Below are 16,709 nucleotides of genomic sequence, written 5' to 3'. Positions count from 1 at the left end.
CAGTGTCACCTTGATAGGTAAGTGTTCCTGTACAGTGTCACCTTGATAACGACCATAGGTAAGTGTTCCTGTACAGTGTCACCTTGCTAACGACCATAGGTAAGTGTTCCTGTACAGTGTCACCTTGCTAACGACCACAGGTAAGTGTTCCTGTACAGTGTCACCTTGATAACGACCATAGGTAAGTGTTCCTGTACAGTGTCACCTTGATAACGACCATAGGTAAGTGTTCCTGTACAGTGTCACCTTGATTGGTAAGTGTTCCTGTACAGTGTCACCTTGATAACGATCATAGGTAAGTGTTCCTGTACAGTGTCACCTTGCTAATGACCATAGGTAAGTGTTCCTGTACAGTGTCACCTTGATAACGACCATAGGTAAGTATGGGCTTAATTAACAAGATACATGGGATCAATTTTTACGACCATAGGTAAGTAAGACCTTTACAAGATACAGGTGATCATATTTATACGACAGTTTATAAGTTCGCGGTTTATTAGATACAGGTTATTATTTTTTTATAATCGCAGGTAAGTTTGGGGCTTAACGACATACAGGTGATCATATTTTTACGACCATGAGTAAGTGCGGGGTTAACAAGTACAGTTGATTAATTTTTAAGACATATGTAAGTACGGGATTTAGTCGCTACAGGTGATCAGTTTTTTTAGACCATAGGTAAGTAAGGGTTTAACAATATACAGGTGATCATCATTATACGAACATAGGTAAGTATTTGATTCGTGGGTTCCAGGTGGCCACTTACTGTCAAAAACGACTTAAGATAATTACAGGATTGGTCTTAATCAAATAATTTGACATGGAATAAATTCATTAGGTTAAATGAAAACCTAGCCTAAATGTATCCATTATCCAGTGTAAACGTATTTCCTTCTATGCAATCATAAATATATCTACTACTATACAAGTATAAACCGGTTGAATATTACTCAATTATATAAAAAATACACTACTACATTATTTATACTTGATTGTGTTGAAAAAAGTTCATTCCATGATTGTAATTAGGAAGGAATAAAAATGAAAGTCTCTAAAGTGAAGAAAATATTTTTGACTTGAGTTATCCTTGTCCATGATTTTTTGCATTAGATGAAACTGGTCCAATGTAACATAAGCAACATAAGCTTAATTAAATATGTTTTAGAAATATGGGTTTGGTCCACAGTGTAAACAAACGGGGTTTATAATAAATAAAGATATGCATAGCTTTATTCACTAGACCTGCATGTAAGATAAGTGTAACACAATACAATACAGTGTATTTCGGATGCTATAGATAATGAATGCAAAAAATAGTTTATCAAATCTTCAAGTGAAACTAATTTACACATAAAAAAAACTTTATAACAGTTATTTTTTTTTTATGTTTTGAAAGTAAGAAAATTGAAAAAAAAATATTTTCCGTTATAAAAACATTGAAGGCTGAAATATGTGAGCAATTTTTTTCAGAAGATGAGCGTATCTGAAAAATTTGAATTAGAAGTGGGTGAAATTTGAGTAACTAAATGCGCTTAAACCCGTAACCCCCCCCCCCCCCCCCACAAAAAAAAAACAACAAAAAAACAGACATTTTGAAATAAAGAAAATTTTATAAAAATACAATTTCGTTTTGTAAACCGACTGTTTGTTTTGCCTGTACAATGTTAATATCTGTCTACAGGCTACGGCAACATTGTGCCCAAGACAACCGCCGGCCGCATATGCACCATTATCTACTCCATCATCGGCATCCCTCTAACCCTTCTCTATTTGTCCAACGTCGGCGCCATCATGGCCAACCTCTTCAAAATTTTCTTCACTTTCATCATCTCCATCCTGACGAAGCTGAACTGCCTGAAAGCCAAAGCCCGGAGAAAAGACCACGTCCCCATCTACATCTCCCTCATCATCATCGGCTCCTACCTCTTCCTTGGTGCCGTCCTCTTCAGCAGCTGGCAAAAGGACTGGACCTTCATCATCGCGCTCTACTTCTGCTTCATCACGCTCAGCACCATCGGACTCGGGGATTTCGTCTTTGGCTCGGACATCCGAGAGTTCTCAGACTCGAAGCCCATCTTCGGGGTCCTGTATCTGATCGTGGGTCTGTCCGTTCTGTCCATGACGTTTAATCTCATGCAAGAGGATATTGCTATGAAGGCCAATGCGGTCTTGATAAGGCTAGGTCTGAGAGCAGCCATGAAGAAAGCGCAAATGCAAGTGGCCAATTAAATTGATTGGGCTAGAATTCACGGCCATGAAACAAAAGCCCAAGTGTTACTGGCCAACTAAATTGATGTGGTTGGGGTTCAGGGCTTTGGTGAAAGGCCAAATACATGTGACAATCTAAAGTTGTAAGACAAAGTCTTACTGAGGCTATGAAGTAACCCCCCTTACATAAAGACTTTGATAATCCATACATCTGTTTTTAAAGTTTTTATCAAACAGATCGAATCAATGCTTTCTATACATGGGTGTATCAAATTTTCAACGCATCCTATGTAGCATGTGTACATGTTTAACATGCAAAGCAAACGTACATTGTGAATACAACCTGATAAACGCTCTACTTTTAAAACTCAGGATTATATTTCGTATACAATTTTGTGGTTGTTTATTTTTAAATTAATTCGGTTTAATAATCCATCGCTTTATGTGTATGTGTATCAGATTGTGCTTACCTGACTATGTTTGTTTGTTTGTTTGGTAGTTGTCTTAACATATGATCAGATATCTGTTCCGATACTCAACAAGAGGTTACTTGTTATTTCTTTGTCCCAGTCTAGTCAACTCAATGATTTCACCGTTGTTGATAAATTCATCTTTTGTTTTGTTGTGTGAATATAGCGTCCTCTCTTTACTTTGTGTTATTGTATTTTTTAATATTAAAGTATAGATCGGAAAGAACATAATCCACAATGTATTCAAAAGATCAATTTTTATTTTTTTTTATTGTTTCTGCTATGTTACTTTTGAATTAAAAAAATATGTAACAAATTAATTCTTTGTTTTCTTGGATGTATTATGTCAATGTTAATTGTATACAATATATAACGGTGTAGTCTTAGCTGCTATTTACGATAATTTATGAATCTAACCATAAACCAGAAACTAGCCATTGAATGAAATCCGCAATTTTCTTGTTAATGAAATAATTTTGTTTTGTTTTTTGACAAATGTCGTACATTTATTGTTTAGGAAATACCCACTGCTTGACGAAAAAAAAAACCAACAACGTAGTTAATTAAAATATTGAAAGAAATCTAGCAGTTATTAATGTTTCACACCAATAAACATCTGTGAAACAGTGCAATGCGCATTCAAAGGTGCGGCTTTAGATTTCCAAGATAGTAAACAAAACTCTTCTTGAGATTAATGTAAATCTACATTCATTGTAATAAAATGAGGTAAAAAAAAATGTATTTTGATCTATATTGATTGTTCGTGTATTTTCGATGCATGCAGTTATTTTAAAGTTTAACCATAGTATCTTGGGCTGACACAATTATTTGCTTGTGTTTCCTCAGACTAGACTATTTAGTGTCGTGATATTTAGGGATGTGACTAGCTATTGCAAATGAGAGATCGGATTATTTTAAAATAAATTCCTTGTCCTAACGCCAGCCGTAAACACAGGCCACAATCACATCCACAGTCATTAGCCATCGACCATCAGACGTCAGTCATTAGCCATCGACCATCAGACGTCAGTCATTAGCCATCGACCATCAACCTCCAGACATTAGCCATTAGCCATTAGCCATTAGCCATTAGCAATTAGCCATTAGCCATTAGTCATTAGCCATCGACCATCAGACATTAGCCAATAGCCATCGACCATCAGACAATAGACATTAGCCATTAGCCATTAACCATTAGCCATTAGTCATTAGCCATCGACCATCAACCTTCAGACATTAGCCATTAGACATTAGCCATCGAACATCAGACAATAGACATTTGCCATTAGCCATTAGCCAATAGCCATTAGCCATTAGCCGTTAGCCGTTAGACGTTAGCCGTTAGCCATTAGCCATCAGCCATTAGTCATTAGCCATTAGCCATTAGCCATTAGTCATAAAACATTAGCCATAAAACATTAGCCATAAAACATTAGCCATAAAACATTAGCCATAAAACATTAGCCATAAAACATTAGCCATAATTATTAGCCATAAAACAGCCATAAAACATTAGCCATAAAACATTAGCCATAAAACATTAGCCATAAAACATTAGCCATAAAACGTAAGCCATAAAACATTAGCCATAAAACATTAGCCATAAAACATTAGCCATAAAACATTAGCCATAAAACATTAGCCATAAAACGTAAGCCATAAAACATTAGCCATTAGCCATTAGACATTAGCCACTAGCCGTTAGCCCTAGCTACAGCTCGTTGCCACTGGTCACATGTTTGGCTATTCGTTATTAAAAAATTCATTAGTCATTAGACATCGACCATCAGACAATAGACATTAGCCATTAGCCATTAGCCATCGACCATCAACCTTCAGCCATTAGCCATTAGCCATCGACCATCAGACAATAGACATTAGCCATTAGCCATTAGCCATTAGCCATTAGCCATTAGCCGTTAGCCGTTAGCCGTTAGCCGTTAGCCATTAGCCATTAGCCATAAAACATTAGCCATAAAACATTAGCCATAAAACATAAGCCATCGACCATCAACCTTCAGACATTAGCCATTAGACATTAGCCATCGAACATCAGACAATAGACATTAGCCATTAGCCATTAGCCATTAGCCGTTAGCCGTTAGCCGTTAGCCGTTAGCCGTTAGCCGTTAGCCGTTAGCCGTTAGCCGTTAGCCATCAGCCATCAGCCATTAGCCATTAGCCATAAAACATTAGCCATAAAACATTAGCCATAAAACATTAGCCATAAAACATTAGCCATAAAACATTAGCCATAAAACATTAGCCATAAAACATTAGCCATAATCATTAGCCATAAAACATTAGCCATAAAACATTAGCCATAAAACATTAGACATTAGCCATTAGCCATTAGTCCTAGCTACAGGTCGTTGCCACTGGTCACATGTTTGGCTATTCGTTATTAAAAAAATAATTTCCGTTGAGTTCAGTTTAAGGACAATCTAAATGCGCCTGGCGCTTTAGTTGAATGTCATTATAAATGTGTTCATTATCGATTATCTAGAGTCCTATATTCTTAGTTACCTGGCTAAGATAACTACATATTATATGTTAAAGTTGAGCTTAGAGTTTTTGTAAGGTCCGGTAGTTTTTGATAGTTTTACATGATACTGTTGTTGTTTTGTTTTTTTTAAACCCTGGTTTAGCGAATAAACAGTGTCGATTATTTTGGTAATACATGCATGCATTCAGGTTGGTCAAGTTGGGGTTTTAAAATATGTAGAGTAGACAAAACGTAGATAATGGAGAAACAAAGACGCTAGGAGAGACAAATCATACCGATACACACATACACATACACATACTCAAACACAGTTACTAGCACATCTCTCCCACCCCCCATACACACACACACTCAACTTAATTTTCTCGAAAAAAAAATTTAAAGCCTTTAATCTTGTCTTAGAATCTGAGTGTCAATAACCTCACTATAATCTGCAGCTTGAATACCAGTACACCTGCTTAACACCTTCGTGGTAACCTCTAAAATGTGAACAAAACTCCACCCTAAAATTTAAAAAAAAATTGTTTTTGTACTTTAAATAAATATGTTTTATTTGACATTTTCTACAGGATAAATCTAAAAGTTTCTAATGAAACGTGATTTGTCAGTTTTCATCGTACTTGAAGTAGAAGACTATCTGGTTTTTATAATTAGTGAAAATTGAATTAACACAGGGGTTTTGGCAGGAGCTTACCACACATGGTTAACTTGGTTCAAGTGTGACGCGAGTGTTATGGACCAAGTCAGCGCCGTGAAAGCTACTCACCCTCTGCAAGCTGATGCCTTGACCATCCTACCTGACAGAAACACGAATCCGCATTTGTCAGGTCAAACACATCCGCCCCACACCAACAATAACTCAAACAGCCAACAAGATTCTCCCCACGTAAACAATAATTCAACCATCAAAACATATCCTCCCAACACAAACGGTAGCTCCAGCAGCAAAACACAGCCACCACACATAAACAATAACTCAACACGCAATGCACATCTTACCCACACAAACGATAACTCAAACAGCCAACCACATTCTCCCCACACAAACGATAACTCAAACAGCCAACCACATTCTCCCCACACAAACGATAACTCAAACAGCCAACAACATTCTCCCCACACAAACGATAACTCAAACAGCCAACCACGTTCTCACCACACAAACGATAACTCAAACAGCCAACCACATTCTCCTCACGCAAACGATAACTCAAACAGCCAATCACATTCTCCCCACACAGACGATAACTCAAACAGTCAACCACATCCTCCCTCCACACACCACCACTCCACAGCCCACAAAGACAACAAGCCCGGCAACAGCATGCACCTCAACATCAGCACCATCTTCGACGTAGATTGGAACATTGGCAGCACCGTCGACACGGGCCACCCACGCTCGGGCCACCCACCCACGGGCCACCCACCCACGGGCCACCCACCCACGGGGCATGAGGGCGGGCCCGTCAAGCACTGCTGTAGTCCCAGGATGTTGAAGCTGCTGTTGAGCGTAATCCTGTTCCTGGTGCTCATCGCCTACCTGGTCTGCGGTTCCCATCTCTTCACCTACTGTGAGGAAAACTTCACGATCGAGCGCGGGGACGAGACGCTATACGAGCAGCTCAGGAAAAAGTTTACCCAAAAGGTTGGACAAAATTTGCTTTTGACTTCGTAGGTTGCTTTTAAAAAAATGTTAAGCAGTGTTTTGTTTTCCAACGTAATTTTAATGTATCCTCGTGTTAAGCTGACCTATTGCTTAATTCCAGCAGTACATGAAAGAAAAAAAAAAAAATATATATATATATATATATATATATATATATATATATATATATATATATATATATATATATATATATATATATATATATAAATATATAAATATATATATATATATATATATATATATATATATATATATATATATATATATATATATATATATCTATATCTATATATATATATATATATATATATATATATATATATATATATATATATATATATATATATATATATGTAAATATTCATTACTGCTCATATTTTCAGATTCTAGCATCTGCCCAACGTGAGACTGCAGGCAATGTTAATATTTCAAACACCCCCAACACAAACTCAGCTAACGTGAAACAAATCGAATCCGCTGTCGATAATACCTACCTCGAGGAATCAGAGATCGAGGATTTAATGAAGAAGTACAAAGAGGAGGTCATCAATGTGTATAAAAGTCAGCCCCCACGATACGAATGGGACTTCGTCTCGTCGCTTCTGTACTGCGTGAGCCTCATTACAACGATAGGTGAGCGATCAGCGGTGATCGAAACTGGTGAACAAAATTTCGAGCACTTTTAACTTACAGATTCGTTTCAAACTTGGCGCGTGGGTCAAGGCCCTAGTACAATGCAATCTGAAATTAATTTTGATTTAATTAGATGCCTAATTGATTTTTTAATAATTAATAAATGTTTCCTATATAAAGTACTATTCACTGCGCTATTATAAGCACAATTTTCTTGCTCGTGTATAGAACAAATCCACATAATCCGCAACATCAACACTAATTCCTAACATATTTTACTACCTTTACAGGTTATGGGAACATTGTTCCTTTAACTCCGATAGGACAGTTTGCAACCATCATCTACAGTATTATTGGCATACCACTGACTCTCTTCTATCTTGCCATGGTCGGCAGTATATTAGCGGACGGATTCTCATCCCTTTATCTCCGTGTACTAAAACTGTTCCGGAGGGACAAGAAAACTTTGGATGATATTCATGCGGCAGTTCCACTGGTTATAATCCTCTTGTATTTGTCTTGCGGGGCAGCCATGTTTGCGTCTTGGCATGACAACTGGACCCTGGGCGAGAGCGCCTACTTCTGCTTCATCACCCTCAGCACCATTGGGCTCGGGGACTACGTCTTCGGTGGGGAGGTGGAGCAGAAGGACCCCGCCAAGATGATGGGCTCCGTCATCTACGTCATCATCGGGATGTCCTTGTTCTCCATGACCTTTAACCTCATGCTCAAGCATATGATTTTCTACATAAATTGGTTCCTACATAAGTTGAGTCTCTTCAACAGGGTTGATATTTTGAATGATTGGGAAAAGTTTTCGAAAGCGCACCGTCCTATGAGGTTTGATGGCGAAGAGTGTAGTTGAGAGAGTGATCGATGGCTGGGAAGAGATCAATTTAAGAAAAATATTCCGTTAGGAAAAAATACTGTGGGAGAAATGTTGATTATACTGGCTAATAGTATGAATTTGTGATTTTTTTGTAAGCAAAAAGGTTTTATTTTATTTGTTTTATGTAATGTGTAGCCTACAATAAATCTGTTCCACAAATTTACAAGAAATATGTTAATTTGGGAGTGTTGGGGAAACTTGACTTGGGTGTTGTAGAAATATGACGGAATTTGAGAAACTTGACTTGGGTGTTGGGGAAATATGACTTGTGTGTTGAGAAACATGACTTGGGTGTTGGAGAAATATGACGGAATTTGAGAAACTTGACTTGGGTGTTGGGGAAATATGACTTGTGTGTTGAGAAACATGACTTGGGTGTTGGAGAAATATGACGGCATTTGAGAAACTTGACTTGGTTGTTGGGGAAATATGACTTGTGTGTTGAGAAACATGACTTGGGTGTTGGAGAAATATGACGGCATTTAAGAAACGTGACTTGGTTGTTGGGGAAATATGACTTGGGTGTTGGGGAATCTTGACTTGGGTGATGGAGAAACATGACTTGGATGTTGAGAAACATGACTTGTGTGTTGGGGAAATATGACTTGTGTGTTGGGGAAATATGACTTGGATGTTGAGAAACATGACTTGGGTTTTGGGAAATCTTGACTTATGTGATGGAGAACCATGACTTGGATGTTGAGAAACATGACTTGGGTGTTGGGGAAACTTGACTAGGGTGATGGAGAAATATGACTTGGATGTTGAGAAACATGATTTGTGTGTTGGTGAAATATGACTTGGATGTTGAGAAACTTGACTTGGGTGTTGAGAAAATTGACTTGGGTGTTGGGGAAATATGACTTGGGTGTTGAGGAAATATGACTTGGATGTTGAGAAATATGACTTGGGTGTTGGGGAAATATGAATTGGGTGTTGGGGAAATATGACTTGGATGTTGAGAAACAAGACTTGGGTGTTGGGGAAACTTGACTAGGGTGATGGAGAAATATGACTTGGATGTTGAGAAACTTGACTTGGGTGTTGGGGAAACATGACTTGGATGTTGAGAAACATGACTTGGGTGTTGTGGAAATATTACTTTGGAAAAACTGACTGCATCAGAGCTAGAAAACCAACAGCAACATGGGTTGTTGATCTTAAGATTGATGTACACATTTTTATGTTCATTGTGAATAGCTTGAATTGGTATATTAATACTAATAGTTTCGCTGTCTGTCTATCTATCTATCTGACAAGAACGCTCTAGAGAAAACACAAGCAAATTAAAAACATGCATAGTAATTCGAAAAACGAAGTATGACGTCGTCACATTTAGCACAGAGTAGAAAATAATCTCAAGCCGGAGAGTGCACACAGTAATATGACGTCATTGATTCTCGAGTAAACATTGAATAAAAAGGAAATTTTGTCTAATCTAAGTGGTTTGCGTGAAAAGTTTCTTTCATACAATTCTTCGGGTAGGGGCGAAGCCCCACCCCCGCGTAAGAACGTCCGATCCCCCCCCCCCCTCCCTAACTCAAAAGAAATTTCTTCATCGATACTCTATAATAAAATTACCGCCTAATTAATGTGTCTAATCTAAAAAGTGGTTTTCTTGCAATTTCTTTAATGCAATTCTTCGGGTAGTGGCTAAGCGCGACACCAGTGTTTCTTTCAGACTTTTTCCTCCCCGGAGAGGGGTGGGGGTACTTGAAATTTTCGGGGGCGGGGGTAGAATTTTCGGGGTTGGGGTGGACACTGGAAAAAGTATATAATTATATTTCGTTGAATGGGACGGTAGACATGTTTTTTGGGGGGGTGGGGGTGGTGTGTGTGTGTGGGGGGGGGGGTGGGGTGGGGTGGTTTTAGTTTAGAGAAAAGAGACAGCACTATCAGCCTAGCGCCCGTTGTATCCTTCCTCAACGGGCCATTTTTCTCGTAAGTAAATAGTTGCCAAATTTAGACACGTGTAAATTTGGCTTAAAAAAAGTAAACATAGCCTTTTATTCCTAAATGCTCATAGGGCAGATGAAGCAGAGTTCATATATATATTTTGGGCTCGGCAAAAAAAAAAGAATGGTGTGGTCAGCACTATGCCCAACCGCCTTTACTTTTTATGAGTCAGGGACGTCCCACAGCCCTAGTCCACGGGTTCCCAACCTGGGGGTCGCGACCCCCTTGGGGGTCGCGAAGGTCTTTCTGGGGGGTCGCCAACTGGTATACTAAACCTTAGTAATTTGAAACAAAACATAAATATTTAGAAGAATTTTTTAAATTCGGCTTCATTAACATCACTGGAAATGTAATAGAGAAGAAACAAAGCGCACTGTACAAAGTTGTTCTCAGTCACGAATCTATGAAATCTTCAAAACTAAAACGCCATTTGAGACGAGTCATTCGCAACACACCAAAAAATATATGGAGTTCTTTCGTCGGTAAGAAGCTAGTTGCAAACGCCAGAGACTTGATCGAACAGGAAGTTTTCACCAGCATTAGTGCAAGCATCAAATGAAGTCGCGATAGACAATGCCAAGCAAAAAAAAAAAAAAAAAAAAAAAAAAAATAAACAACAGGAGAAAATCTCATCATAACACATTTTTATCGAAATTAAGCTTTCACCACTGTTTGCTTTTCAAGTTGATAAATCAACAGACGTGAGTTCGTGTTCGAAGTTGCTGGTCTGTGTCTATATTCATGCGGATGATAGCAAAGAAGAGTTGCTCTTTTGTGAAGATAGCATGTAGAAAATAAATTCCTTTTTGAAACTGGATGATTAAAATGGTTTAGAACGGCTGTGGGGGGGGGGGTTGTACGGATGGTGCGCCATCTATGTTTAGCTCAAAATCGGGCTTTCAGAAAACAGAAAAGATTTAGCTCCCTAACCACTGCCCTAACCAATCGACATCAAGAGTCCATTGCTAGTATAAGTCGTAAATTATATAAAATCTGGAACCTTCAAAGAAATGAGCAAAAACATTAATATAGATCACGAGGTTCTGCTCTTCTACACTACAGTACGCTGGCTGTCAAACGAAATGTTGTAAATTGTGTTTTTGAATTGAAATCTGAAATCAAATTGTTCTTGGAAGTGCAAAGGAAACAAGACTTTTTGGTATACTTAAAACGACATAGAGTGGTTGGAGAGAGCATCAAGATTAGCTTAACCTGAAGCTTCAGGTGAAATGAACGAATATTATAACTTTCCATGATAATCTCGGGGCATTTTTATCAAAGTTGTAAAATCGGTAAAGAAAATAAATCTTGGAAATATTGTAAATTTGAGAAACTCTGCGGTGTAGTAGATGAATATGATTGTAAGATAATTAAAATTTTGAAAGAAGCGATTTCTGGGCATCTTTACATAAAATTACCTGAAAAAAATATGTTTCATATTAATAAAAACCCACGTTCCTAGGATACGCTAAAACATATTTTTCAGGCTACCAAAAAAAAAATTTTTAGATTACCCCAAAACCCATTTTTCAGGTTTATAAAAACCAACATTCCAGATTACCAACCATCAATGTTTTGGGTAACCAAAAACCAATGTTTATGACACACAGGAACCCATATCTGCAGTTTACCCAAAAACCCATGTCACCAAAGAACTCATTTCTGCAGTTTACCCAAAAACCCATTTTCATGTCACCCAAAAACCCATTTCTGCAGTTTACCCAAAAACCCATTTTCATGTCACTCAAAACCCCATTTCTGCAGTTTACCCAAAAACCCATTTTCATGTCACCCAAAAACCCATTTCTGCAGTTTACCCAAAAACCCATTTTCATGTCACCCAAGAACCCATTTCTGCAGTTTACCCAAAAACCCATTTTCATGTCACCCAAAAACCCATTTCTGCAGTTTACCCAAAAACCCATTTTCATGTCACCCAAAAACCCATTTCTGCAGTTTACCCAAAAACCCATTTCTGCAGTTTACCCAAAAACCCATGTTTCATGTCATACAAGAACCCACTTTTGCAGGTTACCCAACCCAAAAACAATTTTTCGGACTACCCAAAAAAAAACACGTTTCATTCATTTTAACCGAAAACCGATTTTTCCAAACACCTATATTATACTTATACTCTTCTTTAGCAAAATTTGAATCGATAAACTTTTTAATGTACTTTGAGTATGCAACGTAAAACATGTAGGTCAAAAGGTCAAGCTATTATCAAGTGTTCGATATTATTCTCCAGCTAATCAATGCTAGCTGATGACAGGTAAAATTATTACAAACTATTTAATTTCCATTGATTTTGTGTGTATGTGTGTGTGTGTAGGGCATATTGATTTTTAAAAATATATCTATAAAATGTGGTTGAGAATCTAATCATTTGATATCGTTTTATTACAAAGTTAAGCTTAACTTTGATAACAGCACAAATCATGATTATCTTTGTACTGTGCGCTTTCCTGCATTATGGATTGACGTTCCCTAGCGGCGAAAATACACAAGCAGCGCAAGAAACCAACCCTGAAACTTCACAAAACTCTACCAGTCATGAGCTCTACAAGCGTGACAAAGACTGCCCAATGCCATCTGACCTGCCAGAGAGACTGGACCAGCTAAACCCAGAGTTGAACCTCAGTCAGATAGTGGCTAGCACTAAACAGGAAGCTCTTTACCCCCACGAGTTCAAGAACCTCAAGTGCCCTACTGGATATGGCGGCTGGTGGCCGATATTCACTAGCTATCATAACTTGGAGTCCATGTGTCCTTGGGAGCATGTTGTGCGTGAACTGGGTGACGAGTACTACCCTTCGTAAGTAACGCTAACAGCTAACGTTACGTACATATAAAATTAAAGCATTGTCGTGGTGGTTGGTTGTGTGCGTATTATTATTGCGTATATTAATATATATATATATCGAAATCAAGAGCTATTTCAGACTTTGGCCGGTCCACCATGGCCAGTCTGCGGATTGGCCGGCCAAAGGCCGAAATCAAGCAAAGTTTCGGACTTTGGCCGGCCAATCCTAGCATTGGCCGACTTCGGGCTTTGACCGTAACATATACATATATACGAGCCGAGGCTCAGCACTGCCTTTTGTGGGAAAAAAACTATCTGTAAAGGAGCTTGACGTGTGTTTATTCAGCAACATATACGTTAAATTTGCAATTAATGTATATAATATTATGCAAACATAGAAAATATATATAATCGTAAACCTAAATCCAAACCTAACCCCTACCACAACCAACCACTACCACAAATATAAAAGTAAAGGAACATAGACATAGACATAACCCTTCTACCCTTATATCACTTTTACGTCTAAAAAACCCATTCGCACACATAAAAACATTAATTTAAGCATAGAAATAAAACCAATTAAACATAAACCATAACCCTCACCACAACTTCAAACTTAATACATAAAAACATAAACCATCTCTCACCACAATCTCAACGACCACTACATACATCAACTCCATTCCTTCCCCGCACTTCTAAGCCTAAAATAACATCAACGTGAATCAAAAACATACACACACACTCATAAACCCTAACCATCATTACTGCCTTAAAACATAAGCACAAACACACACAAAAACATAAACATTAGCATTAGCATAAACATAAACTAACCTTCACTAAACCACAACCTGAATCAATAACATACACTAGTATGTCTACACCTGCATATATTTCTATACATATGCATATAGCTATATCTAAACTTATAACTATCCTATTCCTAACGTGTCTTAGACCAAAACCCGCAATACACCCGAATGCAGTTTCCCCAAAGACCGTTTTCCTAATGGACATTTGTCCGAATACCCAAATGGACAAATACACCAAAGCGATACATTTGCCACAAATTACATTCCTTACTGTTTTAACTCAAATACTATACCGAGTATATTTTTAAACCAATTTTGAAATGTAATAACACTTACATAATATCAATCTAAACTCAGTATAAAACCCATATAAACTAACCTTAACTTTACCATAGCAATAAAGCACCAAAATGTAACGTATCGTAACACCAACCCAATTAAATAAATCTATATAATCAAATCTTTAAATTCTACTGCGAGTAACATAGTACTAAAAAAATAATTATTATACAATGCAGTTGTGTTGAGGTATTAAGTAAAACCTCTTGTATAATTATAGCAGCATTTAAATTTGTATTATATCATCAACCCGTTTTTAACAAACTTTTATTTCACTTGAATAGATTAAAACGCTCGAGCGAAATTTCGGCCCTTCTAACTGACAGATTCCGTTCAAAGTTGGCACGTGGGTAAACGCATAAAGACAATGCAATCTGACATTCAGAAGCCCCACCCTCGCGGAAGAACGTCTAAGCAACCCCACCCCCCACCCCCCAACTCAAAAGAAATGTCATCATCGATACTCTATAATAAAATTACCGCCTAATTAATGTGTCTTATCTAAAAAGTGATTAGCGTGCAGAGTTTGTTTCATGCAATTTTTCGGGTGGGGCTTAGCGTTTTGCGTGTTGAGTTTATTTTATGCAATTCTTCGAATAGTGGTTAAGCGCAACACTCGTGTTTCTTTCCGACTTTTCCTCTCCGGAGCGGGGAACTTGAATTTTTTCTAATCTAAAAAGTGTTTTGCGTGCAGTTTCTTTCATGCAACTCTTCCAGGCTCTACCTTTAGTTTGTATGATCAACAAATGCGACCAGTGTTTCTTTCAGACATTTTTCTCCCCGGAGAGGAATGGGGGTACTTGAAATTTTCGGGGGCAGGGTGGAATTCTCTGAGAGGGGAAAAAATGTATATAATTATATTTTGTTGAATGGGACGGTAGACAAGTTTTGTGGTGTGTGTGTGGGGGGGGGGGGGGGGCAGAGCCCCTTCCTCCCAAGTAGAGTTGCCTGAAAGAAACTTTAAATGCGACTTTTGTCATGATTGACATAAGGCGCATGGTTTAGATGTATGGCTACGACTATATTTAGTATAAGTGCGCGATAACTACGCGAAGATCATTCTTAAATCGGATTAAAATGACGATTCTGGATAAAAATCCGTTTTCAATGTCATTTTTCGTTTCTGTTTAAATTTGAAGTATAGGTGGTGATTTTGGTTTTGGTTTTAGTTTAGAGAAAATAGACAGCACTATCAACCTAGCGCCCGTTGTATCCTTCCTCAACGGGCCATTTTTCTCGTCTATACTAATTGTTTTGCTGTCTGTGTATGTATGTATCTATCTATCTATCTGACAAGAATGCTCTAGAGAAAACACAAGCAAAATAAAAACATGCATAGTAAAACGGAAACGAAACATGACGTCACATTGGTAGTCTAAAGCCGGTAGAGTGCACACAGTAATATGACGTCATTGATTCTCGAGTAAACATTGAATTAAAAAGCCAATTTTGTCTAATCTTAAAAGTGGTTTGCGTGAAGAGTTTCTTTCATACAATACTTCGGGTAGGGGCGAAGCCAATCCCCCGAGTAAGACCCGACCCCCCCCCCCCCCCCACACCCTCCAACTCAAAAGAAATGTCGTCATCGATATTCTATAATAAAATTACCGCCTAATTAATGTGTCTAATCTAAAAAGTGGTTAGCTTGCAGTTTCTTTCATGCAATTCTTCGGGTAGTGGCTAAGCGCGACACCAGTGTTTCTTTCAGACTTTTCCTCTCCGAAGGGAGGAACTTTTTCTAATCTAAAAAAAAATGTTTAGCGTGTAGTTTTTTTCGTGTATCTCTTCCGGTATCAATCTAGCGCCCGTTGTATCCTTCCTCAACGGGCCATTTTTCTCGTTATTTAAGAATGATGAGAAAGACTAAAAAGAGGAATTCAGAAACTCTGTAAATTAGAGACCATATATCACCATATTTAATTTAAATGTAAGAATAACTAAAAGGCTAAATAACTAAATGAGGTCTTAATTAGTGATAAAATAAATAATATTTAGTAAACAATCCAGCTTAATGCTTTCTTTTTAAAAAATGTAACCCATTCCTTACACTCTAAAACAAATAATTTAGCCCAATCATTCCTCTCAACAAGAAATAATTGACACTAATATTTATCTCTACAGCAAAATCTACGAGGCCCAATGCCTATGCGCCCACTGTATCCACGCCAACGCTAACAGCTGCTACAAAGTGCGAGCGCCTCTGTTGGTCTTCAAGCGTCTACGGTGTAACCACGGCGTGGCGATTATGGAGAAGGATGAAGTGATGTACACCACTGGGTGCCAGTGCATCAGCAACTACGTCCACAACAGTGACGTCCCTGTTACAGAGTAGCCACACTACGTGGACTCACAGGGCGCGTACCAGATCTGTTTATGTGCAGACCACAAAAGGAATAAAGCCAAATTTTCATTTCTAGTTAA

The 16,709-nt window shown here is 38.0% G+C and overlaps 3 protein-coding genes across 3 annotated transcripts in view; all 3 read left to right on the top strand.

Moving 5' to 3' along the window:
* LOC131940239 (potassium channel subfamily K member 18) overlaps positions 1 to 2,953 on the top strand; it is a 9,124-nt gene extending 6,171 nt beyond the window's left edge. Inside the window, exon 3 of the mRNA XM_059298873.1 lies at positions 1,682 to 2,953. Coding sequence (XP_059154856.1) covers positions 1,682 to 2,229 — 548 coding nt within the window. The 3' untranslated portion in view covers positions 2,230 to 2,953. The remainder of the gene's footprint in view (positions 1 to 1,681) is intronic.
* Positions 2,954 to 6,508: 3,555 nt separating this feature from the next.
* LOC131940242 (potassium channel subfamily K member 18) lies at positions 6,509 to 8,362 on the top strand. The gene is made up of 3 exons (XM_059298878.1): positions 6,509 to 6,829; positions 7,234 to 7,483; positions 7,774 to 8,362. The coding sequence occupies exons 1-3, from the start codon at positions 6,509 to 6,511 to the stop codon at positions 8,346 to 8,348; spliced, it is 1,146 nt and encodes a 381-aa protein (XP_059154861.1). The 3' UTR covers positions 8,349 to 8,362.
* Positions 8,363 to 12,722: 4,360 nt separating this feature from the next.
* Positions 12,723 to 16,709, top strand: LOC131940245 (uncharacterized). Its single transcript, XM_059298881.1, has 2 exons — positions 12,723 to 13,143; positions 16,410 to 16,709. The coding sequence occupies exons 1-2, from the start codon at positions 12,767 to 12,769 to the stop codon at positions 16,618 to 16,620; spliced, it is 588 nt and encodes a 195-aa protein (XP_059154864.1). The 5' UTR covers positions 12,723 to 12,766; the 3' UTR covers positions 16,621 to 16,709.

Source organism: Physella acuta, unplaced genomic scaffold, assembly GCF_028476545.2.
Source record: "Physella acuta isolate Inbredline_101_S28 unplaced genomic scaffold, ASM2847654v3 ptg000313l, whole genome shotgun sequence".
In the NCBI taxonomy this organism is placed as follows: domain Eukaryota; kingdom Metazoa; phylum Mollusca; class Gastropoda; family Physidae; genus Physella; species Physella acuta.
This window is presented reverse-complemented; position numbering and strand designations above follow the sequence as displayed.

Excerpts from the sequence above, each read along its gene's own strand:
- LOC131940242 (XM_059298878.1), top strand. The coding sequence starts at position 6,509 with ATGCACCTCAACATCAGCACCATCTTCGACGTAGATTGGAACATTGGC. Across the intron at positions 6,830-7,233 it reads GGAAAAAGTTTACCCAAAAG|ATTCTAGCATCTGCCCAACG; the intron begins GTTGGACAAAAT and ends TCATATTTTCAG. Across the intron at positions 7,484-7,773 it reads GAGCCTCATTACAACGATAG|GTTATGGGAACATTGTTCCT; the intron begins GTGAGCGATCAG and ends CTACCTTTACAG.
- LOC131940245 (XM_059298881.1), top strand. The coding sequence starts at position 12,767 with ATGATTATCTTTGTACTGTGCGCTTTCCTGCATTATGGATTGACGTTC. Across the intron at positions 13,144-16,409 it reads GGTGACGAGTACTACCCTTC|CAAAATCTACGAGGCCCAAT; the intron begins GTAAGTAACGCT and ends TTATCTCTACAG.